At 42.8% G+C, this 20,642-nt stretch overlaps 1 protein-coding gene across 2 annotated transcripts in view; it reads right to left on the reverse strand.

The window, feature by feature from the left end:
* The window catches only part of SPOCK1 (SPARC (osteonectin), cwcv and kazal like domains proteoglycan 1), a 559,487-nt gene that overhangs the window by 15,915 nt on the left and 522,930 nt on the right, over positions 1–20,642 (reverse strand). For both annotated transcript variants that reach the window (XM_043912845.1, XM_043912844.1), the window contains 3 exons: positions 15,167–15,283; positions 7,187–7,408; positions 181–243 (listed from right to left, as the gene is read on the reverse strand). In XM_043912845.1, the coding sequence (XP_043768780.1) occupies positions 181–243; positions 7,187–7,408; positions 15,167–15,283 (402 nt within the window). The remainder of the gene's footprint in view (positions 1–180; positions 244–7,186; positions 7,409–15,166; positions 15,284–20,642) is intronic.

Here is a 20,642-nt window from a genome sequence, read left to right on the forward strand (position 1 = left end):
CAAGAGTATGTCCTGTGGCATATTACCAGCTTCCTAGAAGAACCTTGTCTTGGGTAAAAGGAGGCATTTCTTTCACAAAGCACTGGTCCCTAATTGAATAACAGTTGCTGTGCTAGATATTACACAAGACACGGATGGTTTAATTAGTTGTTTAAATGAGTAGCAAGAAATGGTACTTACCCAACAGGCTTTTCCCCTTGCTCAACTTCTGGATCCTATTCATTTCATTCTGGCAAGGGAGACCTAAAAAATAATTTATGAAAGTCAGTTTCCAGATGGTAAGGGATATAATCTCTAATGATTGGTTTCACTCTTGACGTGAAATGTAGACAATGACACACCTGGGAGTGGAATTACTCCATCTGCTGTTACTTTGCAGCAAAACAAATTCAGACCATTAGTGTTACTAATTTTAAAAAAACATCCTATACCACTAGGTACTTAAAATAGTATTTGGGGGCTATTTGCATGTATAGGAATCTTTCTTCTCACCACCAGTTTAAGCAGATATCAACTGTCTAGTAGGGTGATTTCATTATTTACTTCCTCATATTTACCACCTCAGGTGGTATGGTGGTAAAGAATCTGTGTGCCAATACAGGAGACACAAGAGACCACTCAGGTTTGCTCCCTGGGTCAGGAAGATCCTCTGGAGTAGGAAATGGCAACCCACTCCAGTATTCTTGCCTAGAAAATTTCATGGACAGAGGAGCCTGGCTGGCTACAGTCCATGGGGTTGCAAAGAATTGGACACGACTGAGTGACTGAGCGACTGAGCATATAAGAAAAAGTCTCCTGTTAGCCAAGATTATATGAGCTGAGAACCAGGATGAAAGGTTATTAGTGGGTACATGTGCTGAATCCACAGACTGGAACAAAAACTTTATCTATCCCATGTCTTGTTGCAGGATAGAAATAGGATTACAATGGCTACTTCTGACTTCATGACTCACTACCCCAGGAAAGTCAAACATAGGTCTCTAAGGACAACTCTGAAGGTAGAGAAGAGATATAGAGAAGCAGTGAGTATAGAAGAGTAACACCTTAACTCTGGATTCTGCCACCTCCTAGCTAAGTATTAATACTTTGGACCAGTCTCTTTATAATGCTCAGCCTCCAAGTCTTCATTTAAAAAACAAATGTCGTTACAAACAAACTCAAGTGCAGGGCTGATAGAGTGGGAGTCACATGGCTAAAGAGGGCACATGGAAGTGTGTCGTACCCTTTTGACTTCCACTCCAAGCAAAAAGAAGGGGGATCTCACTAATCTTAAATTTTACCATGACCTGCCATTGCAGATGCTATGGCCCTGGGAGGCTCTGCTATTTGCTCACAGTCTTCCCACAAAGACCACAACATTCTGATTCTCAGGGCACTTACATACCTCTGGTTAATGCAGTCACCTCATTCTAGGGGCCTGGCATTATACCCCCAGATGATCATTAGATCTAAGACGTTGCTTCACTCAGCCCCCACCTGGACTCTGGGGCTAAAACCACATGATTTTCTATGAACTCAAGCCCAAAACTATCATTACGGTTAATGATGAACCACTACAAGCATTCCTATTGAAGTAAAAATCATGGCTGTTATTAACATCGATTTGGAAGGGCCAGCTGATGTGATTAGAAAAGAGAAATAAATGAGGTATAAAAATTGAAAAGAGAAAAAATTATCACTCTTTCCAGATAATATGACTGCACACCTGAAAAATTCAAGGAAGCCAACCAGAATAAGTATCATAAATAAAATGAGAAAAATGGATTTTATTTACACTGGCAACAATAATAAGCACAAGGGAAGTATATCTGTGAGAATAAAACTTATAGCTCCACTGGTTAACGGACAAAGAGTGTTCTAGGATAAAAGGAGTCAATATTATATAGCTCTCAACTCTAATTTTGTCTGATTCTAAAGAAATACCAGTAAGATTTTTAAACAGAATAAACTGATTATAAAATTCAAAGAGTTCAAACCTACAGGACATACAAACAATAAACATAAAAACAAGAATATTCAGGAAAATTCTGATAAAAAGATTAATGGTAGGAGGCTGTGGTTGTTGTTGTTTAGTCACTAAGTCCAACTCTTTGCGGTCCCATGGATGGCAATGCGCCAGGCTTCCCTGTCCTTCACTATCTCCCTGAGTTTGTTCATTCATATCCATTGAGTCATTGATGCTATCTAACTATATCATCTGCTGCCCCCTTCTCCTTTTGCCATCAATCTTTCCCAGCATCAGTATCTTTTCCAATGAGTCAGCTCTTTGCATCAGGTAGCCAAAGTATTAGAGCTTTAGGTTCAACATCAGTCCTTCTAATGAATATTCAGTGTTGATTTCCTTTAGGATTGACTGGTTTGATCTCCTTGCTTTCCAAGGGACTCTCAAGAGCCTTCTGAAGCACCACAATTTGAAAGCATCAATTCTTCAGCCCTCAGGCTTCTTTTCTAATGGCAGAAATCAAAGAGGAACTAAAGAGCTTCTTGATGAGGGTGAAAGAGGAGTGTGAAAAAATTGGCTTGAAACTCAACATTCAAAAAACTAAGATCATAGCATCCACTCCCATAACTTCTTGGAAAATAGATGGGGAAAATGTAGAAACAGTGACAGATTTTATTTTCTTGGGCTCCAAAATCCCTGCAGACGGTGACTCCAGCCATGAAATTAAAAGATGTTTGCTCCTAGGGGAAAAAGCTATGACAAACTTAGACAGCATATTAAAAAGCAGAGATATCACTTTGCCAACCAAGATCTGTAAGTCAAAGTTATGGTTTTTTCAGTAGTCATGTATGGATGTGAGAGTTGAACCATAAAGAAGGCCAAAAAATTGATGCATTCGAATTGTGGTATTGAAAAAGACTCTTGAGAGTCCCTTGAACAGCAAGGAGGTCAAACTAGTCAATCCCTAAGGAAATCAATCCTGAATATTCACTGGAAGGACTGATGCTGAAGATGAAGCTGCAATACTTGGGCCACCTGATGTGAAGGACTGACTCACTGGAAAAGGTTCTGAGCTGGGAAATATTGAGGGCAGGAGGAGAAGGGGGCAACAGAGGATGAGATGGTTGGATCGCCTCATCAACTCAATGGACATGAGTTTGAGCAAACTTTGGGAGATGGTGAAGGACAAGGAGGCCTGGCATGCTGCAGTCCATGGCGTTGCAAAGAGTTGGACACAACTTAGTGACTGAAAAACAACAGCCTTCTAAATGGTCCAACTCTCACATCTGTGTATGACCACTAGAAAAGCTATGGCTTGGACTACATGGACCTTGGTTGGAAAAGTGATGTCTTTGCTTTTTAGTATGCTGTCTAGGTTTGCCATAGCTTTTCTTCCAAGGAGCAAGCATCTTTTAATTTCATGACTGTAGTCATTGTCCACAGCAACTTCAGAGCCCAAGAAAATAAGATCTGTTATTGCTTCCACTTTTCCCCTTCTATCTGCCATGAAGAAATGGGAGTGGATGCCATGATCTTAGTTTTTTGAATGCTGAGTTTCAAGCCAGCTTTTTCACTGTCTTCTTTCACCCTCATCAATAGTTCCTCTACACTTTCTGCCATTAGAATGGTATCACCTGCATATCTAAGGTGGTTGATATTTCTCCTAGCAATCTTGATTCCAGTTTGTGATTCATCCACTCTGGCATTTTTCATGATGTATGCTGCATATAAGTTAAATAAGCAGAGTGACAATATATAACTTTGTTGTACTCCTTTCCCAATTTTGAAAAATTTGAAAAATTGTCCATTGTTCCATGTCCAGTTCTAACTGTTGCTTCCTGACCAACATACAGGTTTCTCAGGAGACAGGAAAGGTGGTCTGGTACTTCTTTAAGAATTTTCCACAGTTTGTTGTGATCCACACAGTCTCAGGCTTTAGCACAGTCAGTGAAGTAGTGAAGTGAAAGTCTCTCAGTCATGCCTGACTCTTTGCAACCCCATGGACTATATAGTCCAAGGAATTCTCTAGGCCAGAACACCTGAGTGGATAGCCTTTCCCTTCTCCAGCGGATCTTCCCAACCCAGGGACTGAACCCAGGTATCCCACATTGCAGGCAGATTCTTTACCAGCTGAGCCTCAAGGGAAGCCCAAAGTAGTGAAGCAGAAGTAGATGTTTTTCTGGAACTCTCTTGCTTTCTCCATGATCCAACAGATGTTGGCAGTTCGATCTCGGGTTCCTCTGCCTCTTCAAAACCCAGTTTGTACATTTGGAAATTCTCAGTTTACATACTATTGAAGCCTACCTTAAAGGATTTTGAGCATAACCTTGCTAGCATGTGAAATGAGTGCAATTATATGGTAGATTGATCATTCTTTTGCAGTTCCTTTCTTAGGGATTGGAATGAAAACTGACCATTTCTAGTCCTGTGGCCACTGCTGAGTTTTCCAAATTTGCTGAAATGCTGGGTACAGCACTTTAATAGCATCAACTTTTGGGTTTTAAATCAGTCAGCTGGAATTCCATCACTGCCACTAGCTTTACTGGCAGCAATGCTTCCTAAGACCGACTTGACTTCACACTCCAGGATATCCAACTCTAGGTGAGTGACCACATCATCGTGGTTACCCCAATCCCTCCCAGCATCAGGGTCTTTTCCAATGAGTCAGCTCTTCGCATCAGGTGGCCAAAGTATTGGAGCTTCAGCTTCAACATCAGTCCTTCCAATGAACACCCAGGACTGATCTCCTTTAGGATGGACTGGTTGGATCTCCTTGCAGTCCAAGGGACTCTCAAGAGTCTTCTCCAACACCACAGTTCAAAAACATCAACTCTTCGGTGCTCAGCCTTCTTTATAGTCCAAATCTCACATCCATACATGACCACTGGAAAAACCATAACCTTGACTAGATGGACCTTTGTTGACAAAGTAATTACTCTGCTTTTTAATATGCTGTCTAGGTTGGTCATAACTTTCCTTCCAAGGAGTAAGCATCTTTTAATTTCATGGCTGCAATCACCATCTGCAGTGATTTTGGAGCCCAGAAAAATAAAGTCAACCACTGTTTCCACTGTTTCCCCATCTATTTGCCATGAAGTGACGGGACTGGATGCCATGATCTTAGTTTTCTGAATGTTGAGCTTTAAGCCAACTTTTTCACTCTCCTCTTTCACTTTTATCAAGAGGCTCTTTAGTTCTTCTTCACTTTTTGCCATAAGAATGGTGTCATCTGCATATCTGAGGTTATTGATATTTTTCCTGGCAGTCTTTATTCCAGCTTGTGCTTCATCCAGCCAAGCATTTCTCATGATGTACTCTGCATATAAGTTAAATAAGCAGGGTGACAATATACAGCCTTGACGTACTCCTTTCCTGATTTGGAACCAGTCTGTTGTTCCATGTCTAGTTCTAACTGTTGCTTCCTGACCTGCATACAGGTTTCTCAAGAGGCAGGTCAGGTGGTCTGGTATTCCCATCTCTTTCAGAATTTTCCACAGTTTATTGTGATCCACCCAGTCAAAGACTTTGGCATAGTCAATAAAGCAGAAATAGATGTTTTCCTGGAACTCTCTTGCTTTTTCGATGATCCAGTAGATGTTGGCAATTTGATTTCTGGTTCCGCTGCCTTTTCTAAAACCAGCTTGGACATCTGGAAGTTCATGGTTCACGAACTGCTGAAGCCTGGCTTGGAGAAATTTGAGCATAGATTTGGATTTTTGAGATGCTGAATGGTTTGCCTTGGAATGGTATAAAGATCATTCTGCCTTTGAAGTTGCATTCAAGTACTGCATTTTGAACTCTTGTTGACTATGAAGGCTGCTCCATTTCTTCTAAGGGATTCTTGCCCACAGCAGTAGATACAATGATCATCTTAATTAAATTTGCCCATTCCTGTCCATCTTAGTTTACTGATTCCTAAAATGTCAATGTTCAGTCTCTCCTGCTTGGCCATCTCCAATTTACCTTGATTCATGGACCTAACATTCCAGTTTCCTATGCAATATTATTTTTAACAACATCAGACTTTACTTTTACCACCAGACACATCCACACTCAGCATTTGTTTCTGCTTTGGCCCAGTTGCTTCATTCTTTCTGGAGTTGTTAGTAATTTCCCTCCAGTCTTCCACAGTAGCATTTTGGACACCTTCTGACCTGGGGGGCTCATATCTTTTTGCCTTTTCATACTGTCAATGGGGTTCCCTAGGCAAGAATACTGGAATGGATTGCCATTTCCTCCTGCAATGGACCATGTTTTGTCAAAACTCTTCACTATGACCCATCCGTCTTGGGTGGCCCTACATGGAATGGCTCATGGCTTCATTGAGTGATGCAAGTGCCTTTGCCATGATAAGGCTGTGATCCATGAAGGAGAGGAGAGAACAGACCACTAAATAATAAAACATGTCAATTAATAGGGCTGAGCACCCAGAAATAGACATATATAGAATATATAGGAGTTGTATAAATGATAGAGGAAGCATTTCAAATTAGTATGGGAAAGATGGGTTAGTCAGTAAATGACAAGTGGGCAAGTAGTGAGACATCTCCAAGGATAGGGACCCTGCTTGACTACACACACACAAAAACTAAAATGATAAGAGATTTCAGTAAACAAAACCCCACAAAGGGACTAAAGAAAACAAAAGGAAATTGTTTTACTATCTCACAGTGGGAAATACCTATGTAAGCTTAACATAAGCTGTATAGGTTCTAAGAATTCCTAAAATATAGACAGAGAAATTTGACTATCTTAAAACTTAAAATTTCTTCTTAGAAAAAACACACTAAGTCATAATTGGGGGGAAAATAAACTATTGCAATACATATGACTAGAACAATTCTAATATTTTTGTATAGAGTCCCTACTAAAAACAAACACACAAGAACCTAATCTGAAGACAATGTATAAAAAATAAAGACATTAAGAATCTTACACTGACCTTAGAAATTATGTAACAAGTTTCTACACCCACTTTACAGATGGAAAAGCTGAGGCACAAAGGTTAAAAGATTTTCCTAAAAGGAGGACTGGAATAACACATTCCTTAATTATGTTCTTGGGCTTTCTCTACCATGCTGAAAGTGGAGATCAATTAAGAGAAATGAGCCTTTTAGCATGCCATCAGATGGAGGAATGTGTTATTCTCTAGCTGTGTTTTTCTGCCCCAGTGCATGATAGATGGCCCTTCCCTACCCAGCATGGCGACCCTGGCCACTGGGCCCCACTTCCCTCCTGCCTTACCTCCAGGCTTCTGGAAGCAGTAGCACCACTCATTGTTAGACAGCTTGCCATCCTTGAAGGAGTCACAAGAATTGAAGAGAGGCTTGATACAGGGCTCGTACTTATCCAGGTAGATGGCGTTGATCTCTGAGTGGTCAAGCAGGAGGTCATAGTTCATATCCAACTTGTTGAACATCCAGCCCAGGGAGTCCTTGCAGATGGGCAGGATGCTGGTGTCAAACCCTGCGATGGAAAGGACATGTCTCAGCCTGCTCTCTCCTGCCCGGCTGGCTTCCCAGCTTTCTGTTCCAAAGGGAGCCCCAGGGCCCACCCCCTCCCCAGGCATATTCTCGGCAGCCTTCTACCAGAATATGTGGTGGTGGTTGGTTTTTAAATGAAACAATTTAAAATGCACTAAAATGGAAGTCAGCATTTGAGGAAAATGTGTTCTAACGGGAACAAATCCCCAATGCTAATTTATCTGTGATGTAAATAGGAGTTTTCATCTAATACAAAGATATTAGAAATTCATAAATAGGAATCTATCAGACTTGCTTAAAACAAGGGATACCTGAAAGGAGGAGTACAGACATGGTGAGTAAGAAGACCAATGGATAATACTGCAAATTATGCTTTTCTATTGAGGAAAAATTATTTGAAAAAACAAAAGAACCTATTGTAAAAAGGATGGCAGTGAAATGAAACTAGGTGGCACAATCCAGAAGCAGTGATTATATCTCAAAGGACTGTTCAATCCAAAAGTCTGAACATTAATGGGAAAACAAGCCAGATACCTGTGTTTGTTCTCCATTTTTTCTTTTCAGCAATCCCCTCAAGAGATACATGATATGGAATCCAAATTGACTCAGACAATCATTTCTTTCTTATTTCCCAGGGGTGGGGGGGAGGGGTAGTTTTCTTAAAGAATTGTTTCTACAATGGAAACTATATGTACTCAAATAATGACACTTGGCTTAACACTGGGGATATTAAGTCTACTGCAGACAAGCCCCAGAGAAGATATGCCCCACATCTAAAAGTCATCTTTCTTTCAGAATCAAAACTACCAGGCCATTTCAAATTATTCCATAATCTGGATTTCTAAGACTGGTTTTATTTTCCTGAGAAAATGATGAAAATTGTTCACTTTTGAGTTACTTAAGGCACTCTTCTAAGCATTTTATACTTGATTATCTCACTGAATCCTTCTAACAGCTTATGAAATGATGCTTTACCCTCTCTAAAGATTTTTTTTTTTAAGCTCAAGGTTTAAGTTACTTATTCAAGGTCATACAGCTGTGGGGCTGAGATTCAAGTTCAGGTGGCCCAACCTTGAGTCTACATTCTCGGTCCCTCCTCTTCTAGGGCTGCCTCTGCCTTGCATGACATGGGATCCTCCTACCCTGAGGACATCCAGTAGGTTTGGGTGCTAAGCTGAGGGATTAGCAACGCAAGGGGTGATACAGTAACTGTCAGTGAGGCTCCTGGTGGGGTTGATTGTCCCTCTGGGGTTCTTATCTATAGCCTGTCATTGGATTATATGTGTCTCACCAGGAACCCCTGCTTAGCCAGCATGATATAAGACAGAAGAAAGCATGCCCACCCTTTAAAGCAGTGTCTTTACAAAAAAGTCTTCACTGTCCAGAGGTCAGTAAACTGTTGCACCTCCTCCTCTGAGCTCTCATGGAAGCCTATGCTTCCCTCCCATTTTCAGTACCTGTAATTTAGACCCTTAGCTACTTGACAGCAAAGACTGTCTTGTTTCCTTCATAGACTCAGCCTGTAGAGGCACACAGGAAGTGCCCAGTGGAATTTGTTGAGAAAGGTTGTCTAGCTATTGCAGTTTACCCCCTTCCAATATAAAAACTCTTCCATTTTTAAATTTATTCTTTTTGATATCTTAAAAGACATCTTAGAAAAACACCCCTTCTCAAGAAGAGATACTATGCAACATAATCTGGCCTCTTCTTTGACTGAAGGTCATGACTCGACAATCTCTATATTGATGATGTCCTCAGGGGCGACTGAATAAAGGAAGATAACTTGCTCTGACACTAAATGGCTCCACACTTTTGTACAGAATAATTTATGTGATATTCATCCATGTTAGAGGATATTACCATTTTAATACATGGGAAAGGGAAATTTTATTTTTTAATGTTCCCAGAACTCTGAGAACATAAACATTTACAAATGTTTATCACCAAATTTTCTCCTTGGAAAACATGAACCATGGGTAAAAAAAGTACATCTATTCTAAGTTCAGTTGTGGGAGTTTTATTTTTTGTTTTTGAGCTATACATTATATGCTTTAGAATCAATCACTCTTTGGTTGTAATAAAATGTAAGCAAGTTGATCTTTAAACTTTTTTGGCATCTTGTCTAGACCTCAAGGAAAAATCCGAAGAAACTAAATCTTGACATCATTAGAGCTGGCCATTTTGCATATATATGTTCAAAGGATGTGTGTCCATGATGTACCGGAAACATCATGCTGGTACTTGTTTAAATTTCTTCACAGTCCAGTGTACAGTAGTGCACAGTCCAGTGTACATCCAATGTATGTCCAGTGTACATACAGTATGTACAGTCCAGTGTACTGTGTACAGTGGTGTACAGTCCAGTGTACAGTAGTGTACAGTCTAGCACACATCTAGGGCACATCTGACGCATAGTTGGAACACAGCTGGCCACATCTGGACACAATTGGCATACAGCCCAAATGCACATCTGGAACACAGCTGGATACATCTGGACACAATTGGCATACAGCCCAAATGCACATCTGGAACACAGCTGGATACATCTGGAACACAGCTGGATACATCTGGAACACATCTGGACTACAGCTGGAACACAGCTGGATACATCTGGACTACAGCTGGACATATCTGTCACATAGCCCAAGTGCACATCTGGAACACAGCTGGATACATCTGGACACATCTGGCACATAGCCCAAATGCACATCTGGGACACAGCTGGAACACAGCTGGACAACAGCTGGAACACAGCTGGACACATCTGGCACATAGCCCAAATGCACATCTGGGACACAGCTGGACACATCTGGCGCACAGTTCAAATGCACATCTGGACACATCTGGTGTACAGTCCAGTGTACACTTGGTGTACAGTCCAAGGGCACATCCCACTGTGCAATGTACAGTCCAATGTCTGTTCAGTATACACCAGTGTATGTCTAGTGTATAGTGTACAATTCAGTGTACATCCAGTGTACACCTACTGTACAGTCCAGTGTCTGTCCAGTGTATAATATATATTAAGTATAGTCCAGTGTACATCCAGTGTACAATCTATACACTCCAGTGTATGTCCAATGTCTTTGTGCCTGTCTTCTCCATATTCACAAAATTCTATGATTGGTTCTTCTAGTCATTCTTTAAAAAAAAAAGGCAATGAACAAGTAGTCAATAGGTTCAAAGAAGGAAAAATAAAAGGAATAAAATTTAAGTGAACTGAAAATTGTATTGCTTGACACCAAATTCAGTTCAGTGATGTGCAAGGGCAAGTTACTGAGCTTCTCTGTATATCAGTTTCTCATTTTCTTCAGCTGTTTTGTAAAAATGTTAGCCACCCCTCTTCAGACTTACAGTTTTTAGTAATACTTTCTTGATCTCTCAAGAATGTGAGTGAGTCAAGAAGAGCTGAAGGAAACATGACAGTCCAATGTAATGTGGTATCCTTTATTTCTCTGTTGTCGTCTGATTGGTTGGTGAGATCTGAGTTGTTCTTAATTTGCTCATTTTTTCCACTGGACTAACTAGCTATCATGTCAATATTTCCATTTCAATGGCTGCTTTAAGGTCTAAAGCTGTGGAAAAGGAAGGACTAGTAAACCCATTTGTGAACATGATTCCTGACTGCCATTGGTCCTTCCTCTTCATAGCTTTTTGGGCCAGAGCCCATTTCCCCATTTTAGGAGTAAGTCTGGAACAGCAACTGCTGGCAGCCCAGGATCGTGTCTCCATCTCAGGATTCTGGGAAATTTTAATATTGATTACTGACCACCAAAAGGAAGTGCCAAACTCATTGGGCAATAGGCTAAGGTCAAGCCCACCCACACCTATTTGGAAGGCTCTAAGAGAGAGGCATCCGCATCTGCTATCCACGGATGGAGGGGGAACAGACTAGCCCTTCTGGCTGGTTGGCCCGAAACGCATGGGACTTCTAGGGTTGCTGGTTTCCCCTTCAGAACTCCTGGGCTGACAATGTCTCTCCCTCCTGTTCCTCATGGACGAACCCAGTCTCATTCCTTTATATCCCTTCACTCCAGCTGTTTCAGAACATCACACCTAAAAACCTCTTCAGGGACTCAATTTGCTTGTGGCCAAGGGCAGGCATTTTGCAGGCTCACTGGCTGTCAGCAGAAGGAGTCTCCTGGGACTAGAGGCTGTGAGGAGCAGCTCTTTCATCAATCAGCTCTTCATTGAAAGGCTGTACAGAAAGCCGAGTGGCTCAGCCACTCCTGGAAGATCCCTGGGGAAAGCTTCCCACTGTCCACAACTCCCAAGGAAGCCTTTGACATGAATGGGAAGAATCTTACATCCCTCTTCACACTCATACAACCACCAGGACCCTCTCTTTGGACATATAGCATCTGCTTCCCAGAATCGACCTTTCCCTTAATTGGTAAAAATTCCAACCTGGTGAGCGAATTGTCATCTAGATCAACATTCTCTAGGTGGCTGTGAACAGCAAAGAATAACCCTGAAATTATGAACAATATTCTGATTTGGGCCTAAGACCAGATGCTGGTTAGACTTTGGGTTCCAGCAGTTACCAGTGTCACTTCTTACTCACTTAGCTCAATCCAGGAGCATTACATTCAGGAATCCTGTTCACACAAGTGTGACATCAGGGATGGGGTGAAATACTCTCTGCTTTAAATAACGTGTATTTTTATATTTTGACAAATCAATAAAAATCACTACATAGAAAAGGCTATGGCAAAGCTCCATGTATCTCAACAATTGTGTTATTGAGTCAGCCCTTCTGTACCAAGCGGCCACAGTGTAGAGAAGTGCCCCCCTAGTGGCCTGTGGGTTAGAGGCAGTGAGAGGCTCCACCGAAGTGCAAACACACAGACCTAACCCCCAGTTTTCTCTCCAGCTTATGGAGAGGTTCAGATTATGGTCTTCAGCCACTTTGGTGATGGTAGAGGGAACACTTGTCGAGTAGTCCATCTCTGGAAAACAAAATGCAGTCTCACTAATGTCCATAAGCCCAAGTTATTAAAGATGTTTGCTACTGTGTTGCTTATGATAGCTGAACATTAGGAGCAACTTCAAAGCTCCCAAACAAAGGTCTAATTACATGAATTATGTTATATCAATATATTGAGATTCTATGTCATGTTTACAAAGCAGAATACTACTCAACAGTATAGAAAGATAGTCATAGTGTATTGCTGAATGATAAAAGAAGGCCATAAAACAGTCTGTAAAGTGTGCATGTGTATACATACACACAGAAACATATTTTTTTCTATGTGACAGGAAAAAAATTGAAGAATATGCCATGCCACGAGAGCTTACAGGTGTGAAAGTGGTATGGTTCTATATATTTCTTAATTGAAGTATCAGTCAGTTCAGTCACTCAGTCACGTCCAACTCTTTGAGACCCCATGGACTACAGCACACCAGGCTTCCCTGTCCATTACCAACTCCTGGAGTTTGCTTAAACTCATGTCCATCATGTCAGTGATCTCATCCTCTGTCATCCCCTCTCCTCCTGCTTTCAATCTTTCCCAGTATCAGAGAGTATACAGAGAGTTAGTTCTTTACATCAGGCGGCCAAAATGTTGGAGTTTCAGCTTTAGCATCAGTCCTTCCAATGAATATTTAGGACTGATTTCCTTTAGGATTGACTGGGTTGGATCTCCTTGCAGTCCAAGGGACTCTCAAGAGTCTTCTCCAATACCACAGTTCAAAAGCATCAGTTCTTCATGGCTCAGCCTTCTTTTTATAGTCCAACTCTCACATCCATACATGACTACTGGAAAAACCATAGCTTTGACTAGATGGACCTTTGTAGGCAATGTAACGTCTCTGGTTTTTAACACACTGTCTAGGTTCATCATAGCTTTTCTTCCAAGGAGCAAATATCTTTGAATTTCATGGCTGCAGTCACCATCTGCAGTGATTTTGGAGCCCCCAAAAATAAAGTCTCTCACTGTTTCCATTGTTTCCCTATCTATTTGCCAAGAAGTGATGGGGTCAGATGCCATGATGCTAGTTTTCTGAAGGTTGAGTTTTAAGCCAACTTTTTCACTCTTCTCTTTCACTTTCATCAAGAGGCTCTTTAGTTCTTCACTTTCTGCCATAAGGGTGGTGTCATCTGCATATCTGAGGTTATTGATATTTTTCCTGGCAGTCTTTATTCCAGCTTGTGCTTCATCCAGTGTGGCATTTCACATGATGTACTCTGCATATAAGTTAAATAAGCAGGGTGACAATATACAGCCTTGACATACTCCCTTCCCAATTTGGAACCAGTCTGTTGTTCCATGTCCAGTTCTAACTGTTGCTTCTTGACCTGCATACAGATTTCTCAGGAGGAAGGTCAGGTGGTCTGGTATTCCCAGGTCCTTAAGAATTTTCCACAGTTTGTTGTGATCCACACAGTCAAAGGATTTGGCATAGTCAATAAAGCAAAAGTAGATGTTTTCTGGAATTCTCTTGCTTTTTCAATGATCCAATGGATGTTGGCAATTTGATCTCTGGTTCCTCTGCCTTTTCTAAATCCAGCTTGAACATCTGGAAGTTCATGGTTCACGTACTGTTGAAGCCTGGCTTGGAGAATTTTGAGCATTGCTTTGCTAGCGTGTGAGATGACTGCAATTGTGTGATAGTGTGAGCATTTTTTGGCATTGCCTTTCTTTGGGATTGGAATGAAAACTGACCTTTTACAGGCCTGTGGCCACTGCTGAGTTTACCAAATTTGCTGGCATATTGAGTGTAGCACTTTCACAGCATTCAGATCTTTTAGGATCTGAAATAGCTCAACTGGAATTCCACCACCTCCACTACCTTTGTTCATACCTTAGGGCTTCCTAAGGCCCGCTTAACTTTGCATTCCAGGATGTCTGGCTCTAGGTTAGTGATCACATCATTGTGATTATCTGGGTCATGAAGATCTTTTTTGTATAGTTCTTGTGTGTATTTTTGCCTCCTCTTCTTAATATCTTCTGCTTCTGTTAGGTCCATACCATTTCTGTCCTTTATTGTGCCCATCTTTGCATGAAATGTTCCCTTGGTATCTCTAATTTTCTTGAAGAGATCTCTAGTCTTTCCCATTCTATTGTTTTCCTCTATTTCTTTGCATTGGTCACTAGGAAGGTTTTCTTATGTCTCCTTGCTATTCTTTGGAACTCTGCATTCAGATGGGTATATCTTTCCTTTTCTCCTTTGCCTTTTGCTTCTCTTCTTTTCTCAGCTATTTGAAAGGCCTCCTCAGACAACCATTCTGCCTTTTTGTGTTTCTTTTTTTGGGGATGGTCTTTTAATTGACGACTTATACTCCTTTTAATTGAAGTGTAGGTGATTTACAATATTGTGTTAGTTTCAGGTGTCCAGCATAGTGTTTTTGCAGATTCTTCTCCATTCTAGGTTATTATAAGAAAATGGCTCTAAATCCCTGTGTTGTATATTATTGCCTATCTATTTTATACATGATAGTTTGTCATGTTTGTATCTTTATATGTACTTAAACATATTTCCTAAAAATCAGTATTAAATACTAGATAACTTTGCAACCCGATTTAAAAAAATTAAACGGTTGTATTTTCTTCATTCTAAGGCATTTCCTTGTCCTCCAATATTTTAATATTTCTGAAATTGGAGCATGTTTAATGTCACTGTGTACGTTTAACTTAGTGTTTCTTTTAACAACAGCATCTCAGGGTGGTCAGTCAATGTCAGTAACTGAGGAAATGTGGTGTTTAAAATGAAATAAACTAGCAGGAGTAACGCATCTTACTGCCTTGGGCTGTCTCCGAGCTGGTGGGCTCGATGGCCCTGTTGGCGTCCTCATGGAGGGCTCCAAACCAGTCCTTCAGCCGGGAGGCAAGGCTTCTCAGCTCCGTGTCCGTGCAGGCTGGAGAAAAAGCAGATGGAAGAAACATTAAGTCTATGGGTGCTCTCCCTTCAACATGCAATGCTCCAAACAGACCTCTCTCTCCAACCAGGATGTAACTCCTTACCCCACTGGGGAAAGGCCCCAAAGATGTTGCCTTCACAGGTAAAGAGTGTGACAAAATGAGAGCTGAGACTCCCAGGCAAGCAGCGCCATGCAAACCTGAATGTGGACTGCCTCCGCACTCTGTAAGCAAGCATTGCATACCAGCCCCCAAAAGCCGTCACGGGTCCTTTTGCTAACCAGATCAAACTTGCTATTGCGGTTTGCCAGAGAAGATCACATTTTCCACTGAACTCATGCCAAGAGATAAACACTTAAGGATAGTTAATGCTCTTAGGGAAAGGCAGCCTGGGACATCAAAAGACCCCAGTATGAGCAACTCTCAATTTTGCACCGCTCACATGTGGGTTTGTGAGTGTGGCATATTTTGCCGGCCTTTGGACAGGCTGATTTGACTTTCCCTTAGGGACAGGTGGATGCCTCATCCCTGAAAGAGTCCTTTTTTTGCAGCCCATCTTTAACTAACCAGCTCATCTTTTAGGGTAGGACAGAGAAAATTTAACACTCCTTCTGAGAACAAGAAACTCCAGATGCTGGATGGGTAGATGCAGGCTATCTGATAGTCTCAGCGAGAACTAAGACTGGAGGAGGGGAATCCCCAAAGGAGGGACAGTGGCACAGAGAAGGGAGCTGACTTTCCCTTGCTGCCTGATTTCACCCTAATTCTAGGTCCTGAGAATCCTGACAAAGGGTCCAGGCAGTGGGCCACTAGCAAGAGGCAGAACACCCAGCACTGCATTTAGCAGTTTGCATCGGGAGGGACAGGAATTAGAGACCCAAGGAGAGAAAGTCTCAATAAATAAAAAGTGAAGCCCACCACCGTCACTTTTCCCAAATTCTAAAAGCCAAGCAATATGACCCAGCAATCCCACTTCTGGGCATACACGCGGAGGAAACCAGATCTGAAAGAGACACGTGCACCCCAATGTTCATCGCAGCACTGTTTATAATAGCCAGGACATGGAAGCAACCTAGATGCCCATCAGCAGATGAATGGATAAGGAAGCTGTGGTACATATACACCATGGAATATTACTCAGCCATTAAAAAGAATTCATTTGAACCAGTCCTAATGAGATGGATGAAACTGGAGCCCCTTATACAGAGTGAAGTAAGCCAGAAAGATAAAGAACATTACAGCATACTAACACATATATATGGAATTTAGAAAGGTGATAACGATAACCCTATATGCAAAACAGAAAAAGAGACACAGAAATACAGAACAGACTTTTGAACTTTGTGGGAGAATGTGAGGGTGGGATATTTCAAAAGAACAGCATGTATACTATCTATGGTGAAACAGATCACCAGCCCAGGTGGGATGCATGAGACAAGTGCTCGGGCCTGGTGCACTGGGAAGACCCAGAGGAATCGGGTGGAGAGGGAGGTGGGAGGGGGGATCGGGATTGGGAATACATGTAAATCCATGGCTGATTCATATCAATGTATGACAAAACCCACTGGAAAAAAAAAATAATAATAAAAATAAATAAATAAAAGCCAAGCAAGTCACCATTATGACACAGAGCTGCGTTCTGAATGTCTGGCCAGACGCAGATGAAGGCTAGAGTCTGTCAATGCAGAGGGACCCCAGCGAACACCCAGGCTCTCCACCAGAAGGCACACGGGCAGTGGTAAATGACTTGTGGGTCTCACTCAGACTCCCATCCAGCCTTCACTTGGCTGAGGCCATCAGCCCCCATCTGCCCTGCCAAGGGGTGAATCCTCTCCAGAAGACAACAATACTAGGCAGAGCCTCTCTTCCTGTTTACCTCACTGCATTTAGGAGAGCCCCTCTTTCCTGAGCCTGGGGTTCGGTACTTGATGGAGAACACAGTCCAATTTCCTAAACCTCAGGCAGGAAAGGACTCTCTTGCCCTCCACTTGAGGTGAGGTGGTGAGCAGACCCAGGCGAGGTCTATGCAACCTGAGTGTGCTCATGTCTAGCTGCTGCCTTCCTTCCAGCCAGGAGCCACAGCTGAACTCTGTAAAGCATGGAATGTGTGACCATTGCTTATACCCAGGTCGCTAATGACCTCAAGACAACACCTGGCTTCCAACAACCAGAACACGATTGGATCTGAAAACAGCAGCCAGGAAGTGGCACGGAGGACTGTCTGGAGAGGCAGCAGCGTATTTGAGCTCTGGGATGCCACCGCCTGGTGTGAATCCCGGTGTGACCACTGACTTGCTGGGTGACTCAAACCAGCCACTTAACTCCTCAGCGCCTCTGTTTCATCATACCTGTAAACTCAAGGTATCATTATGTGACTATAAAATAGACAAGGTATGTAACATGCTGAGGAAAACACCTGGTATGTAGTAATTACTCAGCATGTGTCAGCTATGATTTTTATTACTTCTACTATTATTTTTATTTTAAAATTGATGATATATAGGTAAGTGTAGAGCAACTGTCACAGCATTCAGAAAACCAGTAAGGCAAATATACTAGCTAAGTTGCTTCAGTCATGTTCAACTCTGCAAAGCCTGTAGACTGCCAGGCTCCTCTGTCCATGGGATTTCCCAGGCAAGAATACTGGAGTGCGTTGCCATTTCCTTCTCCAGGGGATCTTCCCGACCCAGGGATCGAACCTGTGTGTTTATGTCTCCTGCACTGGCAGCCAGGTTCTTTACCACTCGCACCACCTGGGAAGCCCCAAAGACAAATACAGCTAAACACAATTGGCTTTGGCCACACAGCTGGCTTCAATACACCTCTGTGCTAACCTGGTTTTGGCACACACAGATACCTCTGCTATCCAGTAGAGTTGCCATGAGCCACATGTGACTATTTTCATTTAAATTGATGAAAATGAAATAAAAGTTAAAATTTAATTCTTCATTTGCACCCATCTCATTCCAAGTTGCTCAGTAGTCACACATGGCTAGTGAATGACTCCATCTGAGACAACACAGATACACAGTATTTCCAGTGTGGCAGAACATTGTATAACGAGCACTGGATGAAGCTAGCCACCTTTGGGATTTCCAGCTTGTGCAGGTCCATCATGATATCCTGACATGCAAGTCTGTGCCTCTAGGAGATCACATGCTCACTCAAGCTGGGGACCAGCATCCCGCGTTGAGCCACATGCACAGAAAGGAGGAGGAGGTGGAGCTTCTGCTGACAGTGGTGATGCTCGTCTCTGCCAGGTACCAGTACCAACCCTCGGGAGAAGCCTCCATTCACAACAGCCCCAGTTCAGAGCCTCTGCGGAATATAGAAGGCTCTCTTTTCTAACTTTTCGGACTTTGCACAGCTCTAAACAGGAGAGGCTGTGGTCTGTTTTTCCAAGGAGAATGGTATGTAGGCTCCACAGTAAATCTCACGTTTGAAAATGGAAAATTAATAGCATCTATTTCTTCCTAATTGCCATGCACACTGTCTATTCTAAATGTTCTTTGAGCAGAGAAAATTGCCAAGTCAACTTGCAAAGGAAATGAATCCCCATCTCACGCTGCAGGATGAATTAGTCAGTCATGTTTAACTAAACCCTGACAGATGTGCAGGTAATCTATATCTTGAGAAGACTGAATTTCCCACTGGCTTCTCAAAGTATGCAGGCTTTGGGTGGCTGATCGAGTCAGGGACTGGAGTCTTGAAGGAGCAAACCTGTCGCTCGGGGACAAGTCCTCAAGCAGGATGGCACTGGCCTAGGTAGAGAGAGATCAGAAGCCGAAATGGAGATAGAAGGCATTCAATTACTGCTCCCTATTCATGCTTAGCGTCCTCAACCGAACAGTCCTTATAAGGAGCAAGTCAGGCACAGTCTGCCTGGGGCCAGATATGTCCCAGAGGAAAGAAATACTCAAAGACGCTGACACACAGACAGCTATTTGCTCAGATTCGGTATTCTAGCCACAATGGGCTGGCAATGGGAGAAAAGTGCTTGCCTTTTAAGGTGCCTATTATAGCCACTGATAAAGGCAGGAGAGGAGGATTAAAGCTCCTGAAATAGGGCCCCTGATGGGTACCTCCCACACACTCGGTTCCTTCCTTGGGAAAAGACACTTCTGTGTGGAGAAAACCATAAAGCCACATCCATCTGCCATCTCACACTCTGCCCGGAGGTGGGCCAACCCTTATGATTTCCAGAGGGCTGTCTGGTAGTCTCTCCTGGTAAGAGAAGCAAAGTTCTCAGGCCACCAGCATCCAATCATCAGAGGGGAAAATGCTGCTCTCTTGGGGGAGGATCTGGCCAAGTCGTGAAGGTCAGGACTGTGTCCCCATCCCCTGCCGTATTTCCTGAATGGTGGGTGTAGCCAGCGCTCTGCCCTCCACGCTCCATTCTCTTCCCCATCTCCCCCAACCTTGGCTTCAGCTCACTTTTAATTGCTTTCATTCTCCCACTCATCTCTGCCCAGCATCCTCTTCTGCAATCTTTCCATATCTGCCTTCTTATTTCTACAGGTTACTCTCTGCCTTTCTTCCATGATCTCAATCTGTTCAGCATGGCTAGTGTTGGTGGCATCTCTGAGATCGACTGACCCCCAATCTCTGCCTCCTCCTAGAATCAGACCGTGGCCCTGCCCAGCACTCATATCTGCAGGGCAGACACCCAGGACTGCCTGTCCTGACTCCCACCAAAGTCCCCTGCATCTTGCTATCTCTGCTGCCAGCCCAGGCAACACTGGGACCTCCCACCAAGACAAGGCTCCTAAGTGGTCTCCCAGTCTTGCTCCCCACTTTCCCTTTGCCACCCAGCAGCCAAAGTGATCTTTCCAAAAGGGAGATTTGGTTAAGTCACTTTCTCACTTAGCTACTCCAGAGGCTCTCAATTGCTCTGCACAAGCCCACCCAGACTCCTTAATGTGATCCCGGTGGCCTCTGCCTCCAACTCTTTTCACTCCTCCTGGGCCTGCAGGCTCTGCGCTGTCTTTTGCACACACTGTTTCGGTGGAGCACGTTTCTTCTCTTTGTCTCGCTAATGCTTATCTTCTGTCAGATCTCTGCTTTAAAGCACACCTGTAACTTCCAGCTCAGTGTCCATCTCCCCTTCTAAATCATAGCAACATAAAACACTCCTCGAGGCTGGCTCGCCCCAAGGCTCAGCTCTTGGAGTCCAGCACCTAATGCAGTCCGTTCCTGGCATAAAGAATGCTCCCAGTGCATACTTATTAACTGGGCATAACAGTGCTCTTGCTGCCTTCTGTAAACTTCCATCCATCCATCTGCAAGATGGCTAATAAAGCTTAGCTCGTAGCATTACCACATGGAGTAAGATGAGACAGTATCAGTAAAACCTACCTC

Source organism: Cervus elaphus, chromosome 9 (genome assembly GCF_910594005.1).
Source record: "Cervus elaphus chromosome 9, mCerEla1.1, whole genome shotgun sequence".
Taxonomy (NCBI): domain Eukaryota; kingdom Metazoa; phylum Chordata; class Mammalia; order Artiodactyla; family Cervidae; genus Cervus; species Cervus elaphus.